Genomic DNA, 20,140 nt, shown 5'->3' on the forward strand with positions numbered 1-20,140 from the left:
AGATGGGTTGATTGACGGAAGAAGTCTAAAGAATATCTTAATATCAGCTGTAGATAGATACACCTCTTTAATCCTGAGGATTCTCCAACTGCAAGACTCATCGTGGAATTATTCCTCCGAATTAATTAAATATTTTCCACATATTTTCACTTTGGTATGAAAGGACTCTTAGGCTGATTATACGGCAATATTAGAAGTATAAGAAAGAAAATACAGATTGAGTTGTCTTTTTCTTTTCCATTTTTATTTATTTGAGTGGTTTTGCTGTTTGTTTGTTAAGTACATTAGGTTTTAAAAATATTTATTATGTATGTGTGAATATATACGTGAAGCTTTGTATTTATTTGTTTGTGATAGTTTGATTGTTTTTGGTTTTTAGGTCTTTAGAAAGAAATTAATTTTTATTTATAATGTTAAATGATGTTTTTATAAAAATGCAAATTTCCTTTTATGTGTTTATTTTTATTTTTGTACATCTAATATTTATAAATGTTTAGAAAAAATATATATAGTTACATCAGATATAGTGTGCACAGATCCCAATCTTAAAAACTAAGCAGCTAAAAAAAGTTAGTGACATTTGTGAAACTGACGTTTGGTTTTCAAGATATCATCAATGTTTGGTTAGGAATTGCTGCATCCAAACAAGAGAATTGCTTTCAAATATTCATCTGTCAATCGTGTTCGATGTGCTGACTTCACATTATTCGTTTTTTATAATATTTGTTCACATACATAAGTTGTTGCAAAGAGTGATGGCATACCAGCGGTATAGTTCTTCAGTTTCGAAAATTCATCATCAGGCAAGCAGCTGTAGAATGTAATAAGTTTCCTTTCTGTGTGCTTCTCTTTCAAAAAGTCATTTTCTTGCAAATCATTCAGCTCCAACTGTAGTTCTACTAGCACATCATCAAGATTACAATCAAAAGGATTCTGGAACAGAATAATGTCACTCTCCATTCTGTCAAGATCTGAAAATCTCTTTAAAGAATGTTCCTTCAAGTCACGAAAAATCTTTTTTCGGAAAATCGAGGTTGTAGCGCAAAACTCTTTGAAACAGTGAAAATGAGAAAAGTTTTTTCCCTTCCAGTTGTGCTTCAAACAATGACAGCTTTCTGCAAAATACCTTGATGATTCCAGAAAGATCACATACGAGGTTATCCTTTCCCTGAAGTTTCAAGTTCAATTCATTCATGTGGGAAGTAATGTCGACCAAAAATGACAACTTTGACAGCCAGCTAAGATCTGACAGCAGTGGATCAGGTCATTCTTTTTCAGTGATAATTTTTTGTTTTGTTTTGGAGGTTGTAAAAACAAATAGGAGTTGACTGGAGCTGAGCCACCCCACTGATGTGTGATAAGGTAAGTCACAGAAATCAGAATCAATTTCTCTAAGAAAAGCTTGGAACTTATGATTGAGTGCATATCCCTGAATGAAGTTCATAGCAGAAACGACTGATTTTAGTACACAATATATTTCTAAGTGTTTCCCACATAGTGCTTGCTGATGTATGATGCATTGTATAAATAGACCGCCCGGAATTTGCAAATCTTCCAACTGAGTCCTGATATGCCCCACTAGACCCTTCCTCACTCCAGCCATATTTTTTCCTCCATCTATTATAACACCTCGAAGCTGATTCCACTGAAGGCAAATATTTTTCTGTAATCATATATTTATTAATACTACTTATTTTGTTTCTGGTTCGAACACATTAGTAATTACATAAGTGAGATTATTATTTATATTAAATAAAAGAAGGCAAGTCTTCCCCCAGCGAGCTTTATCCTATACGAATTTCCCCATTGTGAATTATCCCAGTACAAACTTTCTTTATACAAATTTTCGGTATGCAAGTTCTCCTAGATCCATATAATAAATATATATACATTGCCCATTTTATTATTTATATGAAGAAATTTTGGCTATTTCTTCATATAAATATATATTAACTAATCATAACTTACGGACTCTAGGGAAAGAGCAGTCCAGGGAAAAATAAAAAAAAATCAATCTAAAAACAAGGAAGTCTATGTTACGATAATATCCTAACGTAGTCACCCTCATTCTTCTCTTTTCACTCGGGGGGGAAACTACTTTAAATCAAATATTTCTAAGCAATATTCTAATACAGTATCGAATAAAATATGTCATTCGTTTTAAAAATAGTGAAGAAGTCACATGACTGTAATAGTCTGAGAGTAATAAGAGATGATATATAGTAGTTGGTATTCATAACTACCATATGTTTACGGGCCTTTTTTTTTTTTTTTTTGGTTTCTTTTTGAAGGAAAGGTTGCGTGATATTTTGAAAATAACGACGTGCTTTATGTAAAGTACTTTTTATTCTTTTGGTATAAATAGCCTGACATCACTTGTGTATGTAGAGTAATAGTTTATATTATGTATAAAGGTATTATACGTCATGTGCTCCGATTAAATCTATCGTAGAATTATTACTCCAAGCCTTCTCCTTGTTTTTTTCGGTCGTTCCTGGATTCCCTTTATTAACTGTCTCTGTATTATCAACCTCGACAAGACACAAGGATCAAAACGAGTCTACAGAGACATATTTTGAATTAAACGACGGCAATTATTATTTTACGAAGAAAATCTGAAAATGTTTATCTTAAAAGGGTGAAATGCTTCAGATTGTAGAATATGTAGCGCTTCATTTTCATACATTACAGGCAATTATGTATATGTTTTGCAAAAACAATATTAAATGTGCAATTTGCAAAAGAACATTATTTCATAATCAAGAAGATCCTTGTCCAGACTAATCTTTAATTTAATTCAAAAATTATTACAGTGATAAATACGAATTATACCGTCAGGCTCGATATGTAACGACTTTTTTTTCTGTTTGAACAAATATTTTGTTAGACAATTGCTCACTTGGCAGCATTTACATTCCAGAAAAATTGTTAATAGAAGTCCTTTCTAATATCAATAAGTCAACCATCTTCGAAGGATTATCAAAATATGCCTTAGAAACGTCAGAAGGAATGGATAATCTTTAAATCACCCTTATTCATTTGGTTTCGAAAAAAATTATTTTTCTTCGCATAAAAAAAGTATTGTTACAAATAATGTCCAACAATAAAATTAAAAAAGAACAAGAAGAACGACGTTTTCATTCTTATGATCCATTATGAGGACCGATACATTTACATTATGAACAGAGAAGGGGAGGAATGATTATTTCGTGAGTTAACTCCATATTGAACAAATGTACTGCACCAATCAATATGGATAAGTAATTATTTTTCAAGCTCGCAAGAGATTATTTGAAATTTAATATGAATTTTTGGTCCAATTAGGGCTAAAAGAGATATTTTCTTTAAATCAATAATTGTTTTCCTATAGTAACGACAAAATTATTTGACTTCTATTGCTCTAAAAACTTAGAATATGAGTTTTTTTCAAAATGGTGTGTCTCCATTTCTTTTAAATCCTCAAGTTCGAATAAGATATCGAATATATCCCTATATTATACGACAAACGTAAACAGCTGAAGGCAATGAAACAGCCTTTGGCATGCCTTGTCACCTCTATATATTTCTTTCTCTATGGTCTCCCTTTGCTTAGTCCCGTAGCTAGAATTTAAACATTCAATTGTGCGAGCTGTCCGTAATCTAAAATTCCGTAACATCTCAGCTAGTTATTAATACAAGTCAAGCAGACTTAATTTGTCATTTATCTTGAATATAATAAATAATATAGAGTTCAATGTAATTACTATTCCTTTCTTTCATCTTTGAAACTATGACGTCACTATGTAAGAGTATTAATTATGTAATAGTATTATTAAAATACAGCTAGCATCAGCAGCGAAGGTTTAGCTATTTAGAGAAAGAGAGAGAGGAAAAAGAGAAAGAAAAAGAAATCTATTTTATGAAATAAATGATTTGAATCATCAATTGAGACATTCACGCTACCTTCAGCTACAATACTAGGGCCTAGCTAGTAGCTACACGATTGTCACAGATTGTGATTGAAGCCGAAGTATTGTCAAAGTGAGTTGTGGAAGTAGAAACATACGGAGGGTTGAGAGACCATAAAGTAATGTATTGTGTGTCTCTAATTGAAGAGGTGTAACTACTAGGGAGTGCAATTCGTTCCATTCGTGAACCTCAAGGAAACATGGAGGCTGAGGTAACGACGCAAAAGTACATTTTCTTCGACTTCCAAGGAGACTTGAGTTCCATGGCCCTCTCTGGCGTCACACTGGCCTGCGAATTAGCCATGATTTTTGGTGGAGTTGTTCCTTTTGTACCTCAATATCTGGACATTCGACGGAAAGAAACCACGAAAGGCTTCTCCATTTATGTTTGTTTAGCTCTTTTGGTGGCGAATACTCTTCGAATATTGTTTTGGTGAGTATGTTTGGGATGGAGTCCGGATACGATTCAGGATTTTGTCTATTTCTAGGTTTGGGCGTTTCTATGAAACGCCTCTACTCATTCAAAGCATTCTAATGAACATAGCCATGCTGGCTCTAATTCACCTCTGTGTTAAAATTAATTCTCAAAATCAGATCCTACGCAGGAAAGAGAGACTATTTCAAGGTATATCCATTATTAATATTTCATGCATCAGTTTTCGGAATTGTATTTCTATATTATATTCTATAAATCGGATTTTGTTTCTTCATTGATTTCCCATTTGGTGTTTAGATGAAGAAAATGAAAAACTTGAAGTATTTGAGCATCACATATTTATTGGTAATGTCCGAAATTTTAATTATTTTCATCTTTCACTTACAATAGGCTTTTTACTTTTTTTTTTTGTATCGTAGTATTTAGTATTCCTCGACTTATACATATCCTACAAAAACTTTATCATAAATATTTAATATTTCTGTGTTTTGAATTAATCATCTTGAGAGGTTTCATGATGCCCCTCCTACTCCTTCGGTCGTATGGCCTGAAGAAAAAGCAATTGTTACTTTGTCTTTCAACATGTACTTTCTCAACATGCAATTGCTTTTTCTTAAATTATGTTGATGTATGCCTATTTTTTTTAGTTTTAATAACTGGGGATATATAAATACTTTGCTACTTATGTTTGCCAGAGTGTACAAAAGCTGAATTGAAACATTGTACCTACAATTTGTATTTACATACATTCGAGCACAATTATTTTTCTGGGAATCTATTGTTTCAATATAAATATATATATATTCAATAATCCTTCTTTGATTGTATATTATTTACTCTGCACAATTGTACTTTAGAACTTGTGCGTGATGAACATACATCTTTATGTATATACTTGTAAAAAAATAACTAGTTTGATTGATCTAATGAAAGAGTTTATTAGATATTTATGCCTTTGTTTGATTGTACGTTTGTATTCATTTTGGAGGATTTTTACAGAAAACGAAAATATATATCTTACTGTACTAGGTGGACCCTAAATACTTTAAAAAAATAACTTAAAATTAAAGTTATATAACTCATAGAAATTTAGAGGTCTCATTTTCAAATTCGAGAGAAAATAAAATGGAAGAAATTAAATAAAGTTACCTGTATTAATTTCCTATTTCAAGAGCAAGGTAGATATACGATTGTTATGTCCGCATCCCATTTTCTCAGAGAACAGTACCAAACCTAAAAAATTACTATATCAGATCATATCAAGAGGAGGAGGAAACGGGCGTAGTGGGGATGTAGGGGTGGTAAGGGTTGATGTTATACTAATTTTTAAGGTTTGGTGCTGTTCTCTGAGCAAATGGGATGCGGATATAAGAATTGTATACCTACAAAGCGAAGTGAAATTAAGAGATGCAAAAAAAATTATGTAAAAAAAGTATGTGACGCCTCCTAACATTGTTTTAGGGAAGCTAAATTCAAGGCTCTATTCAACCTCGCAAAATGATTGAATTTTGGTCAATAAAGTCTGATTCCCCCTGTAGAATATATTGGGCGCAAAAACAAGAGTCAATGATGGTATAGGTGGCCATCAGCTGTTCCAGTAAGGTGCACCTTATCTTTGTGCCCTAGGAGGACAAAGTTAACAGCATCGAGGACGTGAGGACCATCTTCGCGAAAAGTATCCTGTCAAGAGAGTTATACCTTTGAACGGGATGTTGCTCACTCTCACACATTTAATATGATGCAAAAGTGGTATGAGAATAGTTTCCCTAGCTTTTGGAGCGACAAATTTTAGTCTTTATTCAGTCCAAATTTGAATCCTATGGATTTTAGAATATAGTCCATTTTGGAGGATAAGGTCTGGAAGAAGCCCCATCCTAATTCGGATGCAATGAAAGCTTCGCTAATCAGAGAATGGGGTCACAATCCTATGGAGAGGAAATGTGCCTAATGTGATGCCTTGCCTAACATACTCAAGGCTGCAGTTTCTGCAAACTTTTTTTTTTTTTTTTTTTTTTGCCAATATAGATAAATTTTCATTAGTATTCTTGCGAAATTTTAGGTTACTTATTTTATTAATAAAAAAGTTATATGTAATTGTTTACTTAACAGCGTTTAGTGTCCACCCTGTAATCTTTCATTGATTTAAAAAAAAAAAATGATAGTGAGTAGGACCAAGGTTAATAGAAATACAATGCTATTAACCTTGATAGTGACTAAATTTATTCGACATAACAAAACTGCGTATGTGTTGAATTCTTAAGTAACTTATTGTATTTGTATGTTTTCGTTTATTTGTTAAAGGAAGTGATAATGAATAATTTGACTCATTGATTGTAAAAGTCTCAAAATTCCAAGTTAGTAGATAGCCTTGACATTTTGAGCCTTTCAAATGTTTGATTCTTTTCCTATAACACTTGATTATATTTAATTTATGAATGATTTATAGTCTAACCCATATATGCATGTTGATTATACTCCCTATTTGTTTTAATAATTATTATAATAAGACAGCCTAATTATAATGATATCACTAATCCTTTTTCCTTGTTTATTAAACAGATTTTGATTCCGTATATTTCTGGCAATGGTCAGACTTTCAATCCTACGTTGAGTGTATACTTAGTTTTGCTGCTTGCGGAAGTCTTCTCATGTTTATTTTTATCGACAATGTATATTTTGTGGAAACAGTTGGATTTTTTGCACTTTTTACAGAGGCTATGTTAGGTGTTCCTCAGTTTTATCGTAATTATTGCAATAAGTCAACTTATGGAATGAGGTAATATCCCGCTTTGCCATATCTACTTATTATTTTTATCAAATGATTATCTCTCGTTTTTTGCTTGAATTCAAAATTTAGTTTGCCCATGGTTTTGATGTGGACTTGTGGTGACATTTTCAAGACTACTTATTTTATTCTTCGTAAGACGCCTCCCCAATTTTTTATTTGTGGCTCTCTTCAAATTACTGTGGATTTAGCAATATTGATGCAAGTATGGCTATACTATGAAAAGTCATCAAAACAAATCAAGTCGGAAGAAATTAATTAATGATGAAAAGGTTTATTTGTAAGAATACTTTTCAAGTGTGAAAATTTGTATTGGCATTAGTTATAAAGATTTCTTTTAAATATATATATATGAATTGATAGTATCATTGTTAAGAAGGACTTCGTCATTAAATGTCAAAGTATTTCAATATTAAAAGTTAAATTATTCGACTTTTTCATTCACAACTCAATTATGTATATATATTTAAAACCCTGTGTACCTAATTACCCCAAATTATTCAAAGGTATTGTTCTTCTTTGTGATATTGAGCTTACATCTTTATTTTAATGCACATTTATTTAACAATATTTTTTCAGTCTGTTTTTTTTTTTTTTTTTGTTAATTTGTTGTATTTGTAGATGTTATAATTAGTTATTATATAGTATGGAGTATGGACCACGTACTTTGAATGGACCTATTGTTAGTTTAATGATCATTGATGTCAATTATTTTCAACCATTTGAAACTGAGTCTGATTTATCATATCTCATTCCATTTATTTGGTTGTTATTTTATTATTATTATTTTTTTTCATCACTATTTTATTCGTTTTAACAAGAAAATATAAAATCTAAGATCATGAAAGCTATATTCAAAATTGGAATTATATTTATTTAATATTGTATTGTAGTAGTATTTTTATACCCACCCCTCGCTCCCATTTCTCAAGCATTAATTAAGGGTCCAAGTCATCTAATGCTATTTTTTTTTAGATAATATAATTATGTATGGGTAAAATTATTTTAACTACTATGTTTGGATTATATTTTATTTACTAAAGATCAACTTCGAAATATTTTTATAATTCGTTATATCTAGTTATAAATAGTGTAAAAATTTGATTATAAAATGTATACATACTTACTTTTATTATTCTCATTCGAGATATTAAAATATTCAATAACCTAAATAATTGACACCTGTTCTGTTGAAGCAAGGTAACAATTTATGTTTTGTTGGATGTACACTGAAATAAATCATGATTTTTTTAATGTTATTATCTTTTTATGAGTATTCAACTAAAGATTTCACAATTAATATGGGCTTAGTCAATGGGTAGAGTTTGCAGAGGTGCTTGTTAACTCATAACCCTCAAAATTTGTTATATAAACATGGATCATATATATATAAAAAAATCTTCAAAATATTAAATGCTTACTTATATTTTTTCTATGCTGCGACTTGAGCTTAAATGTTAAAATATGACAAGGATGTGGAAATCTCATACTTAAATGCAAATCATACAGACAAAGTACTTTTCATGAGTGCAATTGAATTGATTAGCCTTTTAGTTAATAGATTTAAATTTGGTACGTTCATCCAAATCATCTCCGAGTTACTTCCCTACAGCATTATAAAGAAAGGCTATTGAGTTTATTTTATTCATTGTGATGGTCAATGGGACCTAAACCAAAGGGGCCAGTGACCAACCACTTCTTTAGACCAAGTGTATTATTTTTATATCAAAATTGTAAGGTTGTGTGACTATGGCGTAACGTTTTACCCCTCCGCTTGTAACTACATTCCGGCGCCCATGGTATTTCAACAAAACTTAAATTTTTAAACCTGTTCAAGTATTGTAACTAATTGCTGCTTGTTTGATTTTAACTTCGAGAATACTTTTAAAAATCAATTCAAAAAAGATTCCCCTGTTGTAATTATATATGAAGTTATCTTTAGTAATTCATGATCTATTAATACATGTCGTGTACAAGTTGCAACAAAAAATGAAGGAAAAGTCTTAAATGAAGAATTTCGATAACTCATCACGAGGATAATACAATAATGGAATATTCCTTAGATTGTTGATATATTAAGTGTATAATCATTGAATATTTTGATTAGTGAATACTAAGTATTATTTGATACCATATTGAATATATAGTTCCAATGCCCACTGTTATATTATTTCTAAATACATAACAATTAATTGTGTAGTTGGGATACATCAAAATCAGTTGAAAATCATTAATTAAAATGGCAGATCTAATAAATAACTAAAGTACAATGAAATTGTAACTTGTACATAAATTGCAATTTGTATACAACATTAACATACCTTGTGTTTTAATAAATAAATTGGACCCCTTTGGCCTTCCCAAATTGTATTTCCTGACGAAGGAGACAATTCTTTCAACCCATTACGTCAGACTTTAAAGGTATAAAAACTCTACCTTTCTTATACATGCCTTATCGGATTAAAAAAAGGACAAGCATTTTTTTATATTATCCATTATTATAAGAAATACATCATGTCAATAAATATTGTCCTGTTGATTCTTTACTTTTTAGTATGATTGTATCTTCTTCCAGACAATTTCTTTTTAAAAAGTGAGTTTTTCAAATTCCTACGTTAAACTAAATAATAAGTAAGTTCCACAATTCATTTAAGTTCTTTAAATATGTGAGGCAAGGATTTAAATCCCTCAATTAATTTATGATAAGTCATCACAGTATCATTTAAAATTGTATAATTTTAGATAGGTCATGTTTTAGAACAATATGGACAGTAAGTCTTCACAGACTTTAATCAAATGTTAGAACAATGTTTGGGAAACCTTAAAGTCATTTTAAGCTCATGTGATCCCTATGAATTCTATAAAAATAATCATTTTATTTTATTTTAAAAGTGAATTAATCTATATTTTCTTTAATTTATAAGAATATGTAAAGATTTCAATCCTATAATAGTTACTAATCAGTTACATAATAGTACCATCATATGAAATAATACACCGACTGTGAAGTCGATACACGTTATCTTTTCACAAGTATATATGCATGTATTAATAACGATTCATGATCTTGGTTTGTGAAGATATGTATGTAGTATTTATAGTCAGTCAAAAAATATATTTGTATTATAAATATAATCAATTAAGCATTTTTTACTCAGTCATATTTGATGAATAGATTTGTTATTGCTGTTGTTTGTATCCTTTTTTCCGATGAATCCAACATTACTTACATAAGTAGTTACATAAGAAAATGTCTACAATGTACATATGCCATAATTCATAATCGGCAAACACTCCTTCAGCTTTTTATTATAAATAAGAAGTATAACATACTTCACATATGGATCTTTATAGGCTCTATCTCTTGATCCAGGTTGTGTAAGGATTAATCATTGAAATGCCATTATAGGTCAAAATTGGATATTTAAAAAACAAATGTGAAATATGAATTTGTGAATAGATATTATGTTCAATTTAAAGAAAACAACAAAAATTACTTGAATAATTAAGAGAACTTACTTTCGTATTGCTATAAATGTCAGAGATATACTTTAAAATTTGACTCAAATGGGTAGAAGTGAACTGTCACAATTGAATATTTTAAGTATTATACTTTAAAGTATTGATCCACTCCATATCCACACCAACGATATACATTGCTCAATTAGAATAGTTTACACATAGTGAAGTATTCTATACCACTCATCTTAGGCCAAGATTAGGAATGATGGAATTGGAGAGGGATCGAGATTATATAACTTATACTATATGTCTATATCATAATATTAACTATTCCGTGTTGGTTTAGTGATGAAGATGATATTGAAAAAAAAAGAACATGATATCTCATTAATTTCTAAGCCAAAACTACGTATTCCATGATGAGGCATTTTCACTTATACCTTAAATCACATCATACATGGAGATGACGCCATCTTAGAGGCTCAAGGTTGATTGTTTTACTACATAATATGGTCAAATTTGTAATAAATCTTGATTATTTTAATTAAATCAAAGTAATATCTACTGAAAATCCCTTTGAAATGTCGAAATTTTACTTCTTTTTTGTTGATCGATTAGAGACAAGAATAGTAGGATAATTAGAGAAAAATATATATTTTTTTAATTTCATTAATTCATTTAACCTACAAAATGGAAATAAGATTTTATATCGATGTAATAACCTATTTTAATACATTTTAAGGTCAGATATACAATAAAACTAGGCAATAGTGGGATAAAATTTGATAAACAGTAAGGTTTAAGTCCTTGTATTTGTTGGTACCATTTTGATATCCAATAGTTCACTATTTTCCTAAATATTAACAAAGAAAGGGGTTTGATTGTTTTAAAACATGGTTGTTTAGGGCCCAAAAATGGCTAAAATCAACAACGCTGACGTCATGATTAAACCACTTACAGAAAAAGAATAAAATTTTTATAAAAATTATTTTTATTTGAAGAGTCAATATTTGAGATGTAAATCAGTTGTACCAGACTTTGTGTGTGTAACCATTAAGTAATATTACAAAAATTATTTATCAAATGTCTGACAGAAAATATACTTAGAAATGAGCTGTTATTTTCTTAAAGTATACATATTTGTATCATTAGTTTGACCAAACATTTCTTTACAACATCGTATAAATGGATTTATGTTAATACAACCTAGTGAACGCATGTTTTGAGAATTACATACAGAGCCAAACGTAGCAGATTGTACTTGAATAAGCATGACTTTCCTGATATGGAAAGAGTGTGAAAATATTTTTGAAGAATTGACGCTTATTTTTCATGAAATAGCTCGAGAAAATACTATTTTTATGCCATATAAATACATGTGTATGTTACTCCATATACTTTCACCTAAGTTATTTAGTTATAATAACGATAGTAAACAGAGTAAACTGCCAGCTCCTTCAATTTTACAATACATTTATTGCAAGAACTTCCCTAAAGTAATCATCCGTTGACGAATTTTCAAATTCAAAAATGTAAGTTTAATATGTAAAAAAAGTCTTAATGAATTTAAAGAGACTTCCGATGTGAGTAAAAGTTTTTTTCATTTTGTTTATACACAACGTCGAATAAATGGATATATTACCCCTTTTTTAAATTTAATGAAATAGCTTAAAAACCTAGTTCATTAGCAATATGATGATTGTAAATCAAAAAAAGGGGCAGCCAAAGCCTTCCCCCCCCCCTCTGTTCCGCTGCCCCTGTGTATGTAGATTTTTTAACGGTAGGCAAGCCATATAGAAGAAGAATATGGTATTTATCACATATTATTAGTTATTACTCTATTCAAAAGTGATGTAGTTAAAATATTTATTACTTGGGTTCGTGTTTTTTTTTTATAATTTCAATTTAAAATATTACAATAAAACTAAACGTTGTCTCGTTTTTGCTTCATATTCTCTATTAGGAGCATTCTTATGTTCATATCCATCATAAAACACAGCCTGAGTGGCACATATCTATTGTTACTTATAAATTATTCTTTTTAAATTTTCTTTTCTTAGAGCAATGGTTCTGAAACCTTGGTATGGGTGGAGGAACATCGTAAATAGGTTATACCTCCCCTATTGTATATTTAGCTTAATTATAATGTTGTTACTTAGAGATTGAGAACCAATGTCATATAGAATCAAGAAAGGGAAACATTAATCAGATGTAGATTAAATTTTAAATATTTACTCATACGATTATTCTAAAATGATTCCCTAGTGTCCAACAGCAGCCTTATGAACAACTTTATTGATCGGTGGGGACAATTACATTATTATTTTACCAGTGGAATTAATGTGATTTACCGTTCATATTTGACATTTATGTCAGAAGGCACTGCTATTGAGTCTCCAATCAAGAGACTCTAACGAAAGAGGCGACAAACATATGAATGTAAAAAATATATATATATATAACATCTTGAATTCTAATAGGGTTTTAAAATTTTAATGCATTATGTTCATTTTTTGTTTTGTGTCATTGATAAGTTATGGTTTGGGTTTTTGCGGATAAACATTAAATTTTCATTAAGTTCGCGTTCTACAAAAGTTCCATCTATAGTCATTCTTATTATATTTTTAGAACGAAGTTTGTGAATGAGTGAACATAATATAGATACGTATTTCTTAGTTTCATTATTATTTCGATCGCCTTGTCGGCTCTTTCTTTAGAGATTCTTTAGTCTCCACCATTTATTATTTTCAAGAACATAATTCATTTTCTCCTATTCTATTTTCTTAACTCGTTTCTTAATATTTAAGTATCACTTCTTTTCTATTTAAAATATACAGGGTGAGGATATGGTTTTTTTAAATGTTTTAATTGGTCAAATGGAGTTGTAGTGATTATGTATAGCAAAACAATTAATAATATTTTAATTTTTCCCTTGGATTTTCGATATTTTGAAGCCATTTATAATAATTAAACGTAAGTGAAAATGATAATTTTTGATAAATGAAGCGTTTGATAAAGGTGCAGTTTGCTTTATTCGACCTCGACATGGAGAAGTATGAACGCCTTTGACAAATGGGTCTTCCAACAAGTCGTCTTACCCTGGATCTAAGGAAATTATCAGAATGAAGTGTATACTTGGTAACAGATCAATGCTTCGTTTTCTACCTCTAGGAAAATTTAAAAATTATCTTTTGAAAACTTTGAAAAATTATGGGTGAAATAGGTTTGGTCGCTCTCATTCCCAGATCTCAATCCCCTCCATAATTTTTTATGTTGTGTCATCGAAATGAAGATTTGGCATGTCTGTCATAACAATATTGACTTCGTCCAGGCCTCCATTGAGCATGAGCGAGGATTAATTAATTAGGAAGAAATTCGTCGGGTATATTCGAGCTTCTGCTCCAGGCTATATAACTCAAGCTATTACAGATTACTTTGATTTATATATTTATACACCATATTAATAAACTTTTCTTAAAGTTGGCTTAAATATCCTAATTATATTGACTTTTTTTAAATTTATGGATAGGTGAAAATTTCAATTTGTCATTAATAGAAAATATTTATATATGCAAATTATTCGTTATATTACTCTTATCTATACATTATAAATGTCACAGTAATATATTACAATGTAACACGTTACTTCCCTGCTCTGAATATATCATATAAAATAAATTCAGACAAAACCAGAATTTTAATGTCGTACTATTACATATTATACAAATTAAAACAGTTACAAACCGAATCTAAAACCATTCCTTTTTGTTGCAGTAAAGAAAAATGTACGATTTCAGGACATCAACTTATAAAATATAATCTAAATAGCCAAGGAATCTTGAAAAGAAAACAAAAACTATGAACGGATGCAATGGGAATATGAGAGGACTCAGCCGATTAAATAATGTAATTCCTCTGGCAATTCTCCTTATTGGTATTTTTGTAACATTTTTTAACATCAACGAATTAAAAAAACTTCAAAAAGAACAAATTCAACATTTCAAGACTACTTTTTCCAAAGGGAATGAGAATGAAGATAATGAAGATGTAAGACCTGGACCCTCATTTACAATATATGGTAAACACCCAGACTCGGGTTATTTGAAACATGTAATTAATATATTCAATCGAGCTGGATATTTGCGTGTCAATTATAATTCAACCAACTCTTGGGATGTCATGTGGTCTCATGACTACCCGTTTAAGAAGATAAAACCTCTTATGAAACAGCTTAAGCCATTTCAGAAAGTAAATAAGCTTCCAGGATCAGGATATGTCACAAATAAAGTTAATCTTGCTACATCTGGTCTTCCAAATATTCCTAAAGCTTTTAAAATTCCCAATGACACAAATCAACTCTTAGAATATACCAAATTAAATCCAGAAACTCTATTCGTTCAAAAAAATAAAAACCATCGTGGCATTAAAATAGAAAAGATTGAAAATTTGGATCTCAATGACTCAGGTTCTTTTGTTCAGGAATTTGTTCAAGATCCCTTTCTTATAGATGGCTACAAGTTTGATGTTGGGGTTTATACCATGATTACGAGTATTGATCCTTTAAGAATATATGTATTTGATGCAGATGTTCTTCTTCGTTTCTGTCCTGAAAAATATCACCCCTTTGATCCGAAAAATAGAGATAAATATGTTGTTCATGACGACTATAGACCCACTTGGAAGGTTCCTACTTTGAGCAAATACTATTCAGATCTTGGATATTCATTCAAAGAAACTTTAAATGCGTATATAAGAAGTATTGGTAAGGATTCAGATACTCTTTGGAAGGATATAGAAGACATAATTGTTTCTGTGTACAAAAACAAGGAAAAAGACTTTCGGAAAGCTATATCCTACTATCCAGAAACATCGAAAAGAATGTTTTTCGAAATGGTTCGTTTCGATTTTTTCTTAGATTCTAATCTTAAAGTGTACCTGATGGAAGCCAATATGTCACCCAATCTGAGTTCAGCTCATTTTACACTTAATCGAATGCTTTATGAACAAGTAATACCTATTTTCTTAGGTTATGATCACATAACCCATTTGTTTTTATAGGTTGTTTACTCACTTCTTCGACTTGTTGGAGTAATTCGTGGCGGGATTCATGCCTCGTCTCTTCAATCAACATCATCGGAAGAACTTGAAATGCAGGTTGCAAATAAGGATTTGTATGTTTTTTCAGATGAATGTTCTAGTCAAGCATGTTCTACGGGTGATGCATGTGAAGATGTTGCTTGCCGTTTGTGTAAAAGATGCCTAGATGATGATGAGCTCGAGTTCATTCGTGCTGCTTATTTAGAGCATCACAATTGTCACAATTGTAAACGTATATTTCCATCTCCATTCTCATACGAAGATGCCAAAAAATGGAAGGAGGTCCAGGAATGGGGTGAAGGACAGGAACAAAATAATCACAAAATGCATCAATGGCTTTATGGCAAGTGTCTTATAGATCGAAGTTGGTGCAATTAAAATTAGAATTTTATACATCCATTTCTATGTTTTTTAGCTATATATATAATTTTTTATTTCTGCTATAAATTGTATTTACTCATTTTAGTCTTCAATTTTATAAATAAACTCATCACTATTCTAAAATATGAATGGATTATTTATTTTATAGGATATAATAAATCCCTGCCTTTTTTAAGTGTATGAATAAGAGGGATTTTATACTCGAGACTATGAATTTGAAGTTTATTGACAGTACAATCCACATATTATAGAGTGCTTTTGTTGTTACCATTTGACCTTCCTATTATAACCTTGGATATTTATGTAATAATCGTATAAGACATAGTGAATTGATTTACCAATGAAATTTTTACGTAATGTATTTTTAATTGTCCTAAAGATTACTTAACTGTTCTTTCCATTATTTCATTGAATCGTGATTAAAAATGTCATAGTGGAGGTTATAATAAGTATGTAATCCTAGTGGTACTCACTTCCTTTAAATGTAACACAAATAATCCATTATGAACTGTGAATTCTGCATCAAAGTTGGTACTCTTCCATTTTTAGCCAGTTTTACTAAAAGTGCTCATCTACTTTCGTCAAAAACCACCTATTAGTTGGTCTGTTCATCAAAAAATGATCTTATTTATGTCGATGAAACTGGGACAAATTATATCTTGAATTCATTTTTGGATGCCATGAATAGAGCCATGGTCTAAAGATCTTTCTGTCAAAAAACTAATAGATGTTATGTACTTGACTACAATTCATCTTTATCAAATATAGCATTTTTTTTTTTTCAATTTGATACTATAAGAAACATATTATGTACATTTAAGAATTCAATACATATATTTGCTGTTACTGTAAATACTTTAATTAAAAAAGAACATTTGTCTTGGATAATGTAAAATAATCCCAAATTTAATAATTTTTTAGATAAAAAATCTTGTACAATATGTAAAATTTGTTTGTAATTTTTTTTTCTTATGAAATGAACAGCCAAAATAATTCTGTTGGAAAAAGAGAGAATTTATTAGATAAAAGTAAGTCTGCTAAATGAATGAATTAGATTCGATTAAGTTCATAAATTTTGATTCATTTCATATTTATAAATAAAAAAATATGCCAAGTAAAGTTGCAAAAATCTATTTTTTTCTTTTGATTTTTTCTACAAGTTTCATATAAATCATACAATTTCATTAGTCATGTAACTATTATAAATAACAGTTTTTATAAGATTAATTTAGTGTAATACTAAAACATTATGTTTTGGGAGTATTTCTCTATTAAGGGGAGATGACACCACATCGAAAGGAGGATGGGCCATCCTCAGGGAAATCTTGGGTTACAACTTCTTTACCTCAGGCAGGGAACTGAAAATGGATCTTCTAGTACGGCAATAAGAATAACCCAAAACCTTGGCGAGAAACGAGTGACTAAAAAGAAGAAGCACATTAAGGTCATGGAGTGCCCTGCCCAGTCAACAGACCTCAATCTCATTGAAAATCTTTATAAGTGGGTAAACTTACAAAATTGACAAAATATCAAATACTTATTTTTCTACACTGTAGATGTATATTAATAGTCATAGTGAATACGACCTATTATATTTAACCATCGAATGTTAAGAAGGAAGTTTTTCTTACCGGTTATGAGTCAGAATGATTCTCGTTGAAAGGAATATTCTATTTATTTAAAAAATTTCTGCCAAAATTGTATTAATTAAAAATAAATTAAGAATTAACAGATTAAAATAGTCATTACACTTATTAAAAAAAGTGTAACACATATTTGAGAATATTTGGGCGTGTAATATATAATGCAGACCACAGTACTAAAGTACCCCCTGGTTTATCCCTGTATTAGTGCTGTATTACTAAAGATGGGCTGTTTAGTCAAATAAAATACTGTTTTGAGATTAGAAAAGGACAACAGTTGGAAGATTTCCCCTTTTTCTTTCTTCTTTTTCCTTCATTATTTATTAATATTTCTTGTACAACATCTCCCTTTAATAAAGCCTATAGCTTGCCACTTATCTTAATATATTGAATAATTTTATTATTAAAGCGCCTTAAAAAAGTTCCCTCTCTCCTCCTGGCTGCATTTAATTGGATCTCCATCGATCCATTTTCCCTCGGAGCTTATATTTTTCCATTTGGATATCCTAGCAATATGCCTTCTGATCCTCTCTTCATGTGCTGCTCAAGGAATCTCGTCTCTGCGTACCTCACTCGATGGATCTCATTTTCTTTCATGGAAGAATCGTTCATTGTGCAGATGCCCCTTCCCTTTCCAGATCTGTGATAGGGACTTCTGACCTCGTGAATAATTGCCTCCATGTTCAAAAATACATAAATTCCTCCAAATCTTCTACGGAATAATCGTATACTGCTACAAGAATTAATGAGATCTATAAAAAGACAGAATAATCCACTGAAAGTCCATGTGAGGAACAGGAAGAGTTCTCATCGTCCATCCACTGTTCCTTCTTTGAAATTCTGAAGTTCTTTTGTTCTTAAGTCAATTCTGCTTCGTCTCTTATTCTAAGTCAAATATTTTATTTATAAGAGTCCTTCAGTTTCCTTGATGTATATAACGAAGACATAACTTATCTAAATCACAATTCCATTTATTAGGTGGAGCTTAGAATGTTTAATCTATAGTGATACTTACCTATATAACCTGAACCCTGAAAACTTGAAATAAAGTTCGTTCTTTATATTACCAATTAAACATTAACGGGCCAGCTAAAAACACACTGGATTTACATGTATGACAATGGACATCTCAAACTATCTGCACTACATGCAGATGAATAAAAAAGCACGCCGGTTCCAAGACACGGCTTATTTTTAAAATTGATTGGGCATTTTTTTCAGTAGTTAAATATACTATAGTTATAGCTTCAGAATTCCGATCGTGACTGTTAAGTCTAAGGTGATTTGATGGAAGTGCTGTTCCCCTGGATGCCGTTAAGGTTATGACGGCACCCCCAATAATCTGAAGATCCTATACCATAGTTTTCCTGGTTTCAATGGGCCTCCTAATCTGAAACTTGCATCCAAATGGGAGAGGATTGCTCCTATTACAGAAAGTGCATATCTAAGTGAATTCAAAAATATAGACAATTACTACGAGTTCAAGACTGTGCAGTCTCCAATTCACGAAATCAGATTATATTGCCCATTCCGTAGACCAAAGATAGGGCAGTGGTTGTCAACTTAATCGGTAACTAGAACTAAGGTAGAGGTCCCATGGGCACAAGCTCAAAAACAGGTTCGAGCTTTGGGTAAAAGGATTAGTTACTTTAAAATGAAAATATAGAACAATTTCAAGGATTGACAAATGAACTTAATTGAATTACTTAACTTTTCACTAGACTGAAAAAGGATGTTGTGCCTTCAGTGTGGACAAACCTTCCGCTCTACCTATCTTCTCCTCCGCCTCTTCCTAGACCCACCCGAGCATCCACAAGTGCCCTACAACTCTTGCTCGAAAACGAGCGTCAGGAAGCCATGGAGCTCATAGTGTATGGGGAAGAAGAGACGCTAACTGTTAACGAGCGTTATGATAAGTTTTTAATTGAAACATTACCGCCGAGATTTATACTAGTTAAATGCTCCAAAATGCCCCTTGTTAAGCTAGAATATGTTATTTTTTAATAAAAATATAATAATATAGTTTTTCAATACAGATTTCATGAGTAAAAATATGTAAAAATTTATTAATAATAGGACAATTAATAAGAATTCAAGACTAAATAAGCTACAATATATCACGAATATAATTTACATTAATCATTTTAAAAATAAATACACACACCAGAAAAATTAATGTTCATAACATAAACATTATCAAATTGAAGTTTGGCAAATTTTCTATTCTAATAATCTTGTTAGTTCTTTATACAAATTTATGATAGAGAGAAACTATGTCAAACACGAAAAATGTCTTCTTTGCTCTTGAAGTGAAGTAATTGACATTATAGAAGTTAACGAAGTAAATGATTAAAATTGGTTTATATTATAAAATCAGATAATAAAGAAA

The 20,140-nt window shown here is 30.5% G+C and overlaps 2 protein-coding genes and 2 long non-coding RNA genes across 10 annotated transcripts; 2 read left to right on the top strand and 2 right to left on the bottom strand.

Annotated features, from left to right (window-relative positions):
- Positions 1-220: 220 nt before the first annotated feature.
- LOC121121171 (uncharacterized) lies at positions 221-11,506 on the bottom strand. 2 transcript variants are annotated; one of them, XR_005865356.2, is made up of 2 exons: positions 10,688-11,506; positions 221-1,663 (listed from the first exon to the last, which is right to left on the bottom strand). It is a non-coding gene; the product is annotated as an uncharacterized lncRNA (long non-coding RNA). The 2 variants fall into 2 exon arrangements; XR_011781227.1 differs by lacking the exon at positions 10,688-11,506 and adding an exon at positions 1,727-2,076.
- On the top strand, positions 3,552-8,422 carry LOC121121170 (solute carrier family 66 member 2). Of its 2 annotated transcripts, XM_040716040.2 has the most exons (5): positions 3,642-4,380; positions 4,436-4,572; positions 4,681-4,728; positions 6,943-7,159; positions 7,241-8,422. In XM_040716040.2, exons 1-5 carry the CDS (start codon positions 4,148-4,150, stop codon positions 7,428-7,430), a joined length of 825 nt encoding a protein of 274 aa, XP_040571974.1. In that variant the 5' UTR covers positions 3,642-4,147; the 3' UTR covers positions 7,431-8,422. The 2 variants fall into 2 exon arrangements, with proteins under 2 accessions (XP_040571975.1, XP_040571974.1); XM_040716041.2 differs by lacking the exon at positions 4,681-4,728 and having other exon boundaries at positions 3,552-4,380.
- TTLL15 (tubulin tyrosine ligase-like 15) lies at positions 9,625-16,231 on the top strand. Of its 5 annotated transcripts, none has more exons than XM_040716037.2 (3): positions 9,625-9,761; positions 14,405-15,637; positions 15,689-16,231. In XM_040716037.2, the coding sequence occupies exons 2-3, from the start codon at positions 14,489-14,491 to the stop codon at positions 16,103-16,105; spliced, it is 1,566 nt and encodes a 521-aa protein (XP_040571971.1). In that variant the 5' UTR covers positions 9,625-9,761; positions 14,405-14,488; the 3' UTR covers positions 16,106-16,231. The 5 variants fall into 5 exon arrangements, with proteins under 5 accessions (XP_040571971.1, XP_040571969.1, XP_040571970.1 ...); XM_040716035.2 differs by having other exon boundaries at positions 9,662-9,799; XM_040716036.2 differs by lacking the exon at positions 9,625-9,761 and adding an exon at positions 11,636-12,162.
- A 2,053-nt stretch (positions 16,232-18,284) lies between these two features.
- Positions 18,285-19,623, bottom strand: LOC139906011 (uncharacterized). The gene is made up of 3 exons (XR_011781200.1): positions 19,226-19,623; positions 18,767-19,175; positions 18,285-18,705 (listed from the first exon to the last, which is right to left on the bottom strand). It is a non-coding gene; the product is annotated as an uncharacterized lncRNA (long non-coding RNA).
- Between the last annotated feature and the right edge of the window lie 517 nt (positions 19,624-20,140).

This window comes from Lepeophtheirus salmonis, chromosome 7 (genome assembly GCF_016086655.4).
Source record: "Lepeophtheirus salmonis chromosome 7, UVic_Lsal_1.4, whole genome shotgun sequence".
Classification (NCBI taxonomy): Eukaryota; Metazoa; Arthropoda; class Copepoda; order Siphonostomatoida; family Caligidae; genus Lepeophtheirus; species Lepeophtheirus salmonis.

Excerpts from the sequence above, each read along its gene's own strand:
- TTLL15 (XM_040716037.2), top strand. The coding sequence starts at position 14,489 with ATGAACGGATGCAATGGGAATATGAGAGGACTCAGCCGATTAAATAAT. Across the intron at positions 15,638-15,688 it reads ATCGAATGCTTTATGAACAA|GTTGTTTACTCACTTCTTCG; the intron begins GTAATACCTATT and ends TTGTTTTTATAG.
- LOC121121170 (XM_040716040.2), top strand. The coding sequence starts at position 4,148 with ATGGAGGCTGAGGTAACGACGCAAAAGTACATTTTCTTCGACTTCCAA. Across the intron at positions 4,381-4,435 it reads ACTCTTCGAATATTGTTTTG|GTTTGGGCGTTTCTATGAAA; the intron begins GTGAGTATGTTT and ends GTCTATTTCTAG. Across the intron at positions 4,729-6,942 it reads TGAGCATCACATATTTATTG|ATTTTGATTCCGTATATTTC; the intron begins GTAATGTCCGAA and ends TTTATTAAACAG.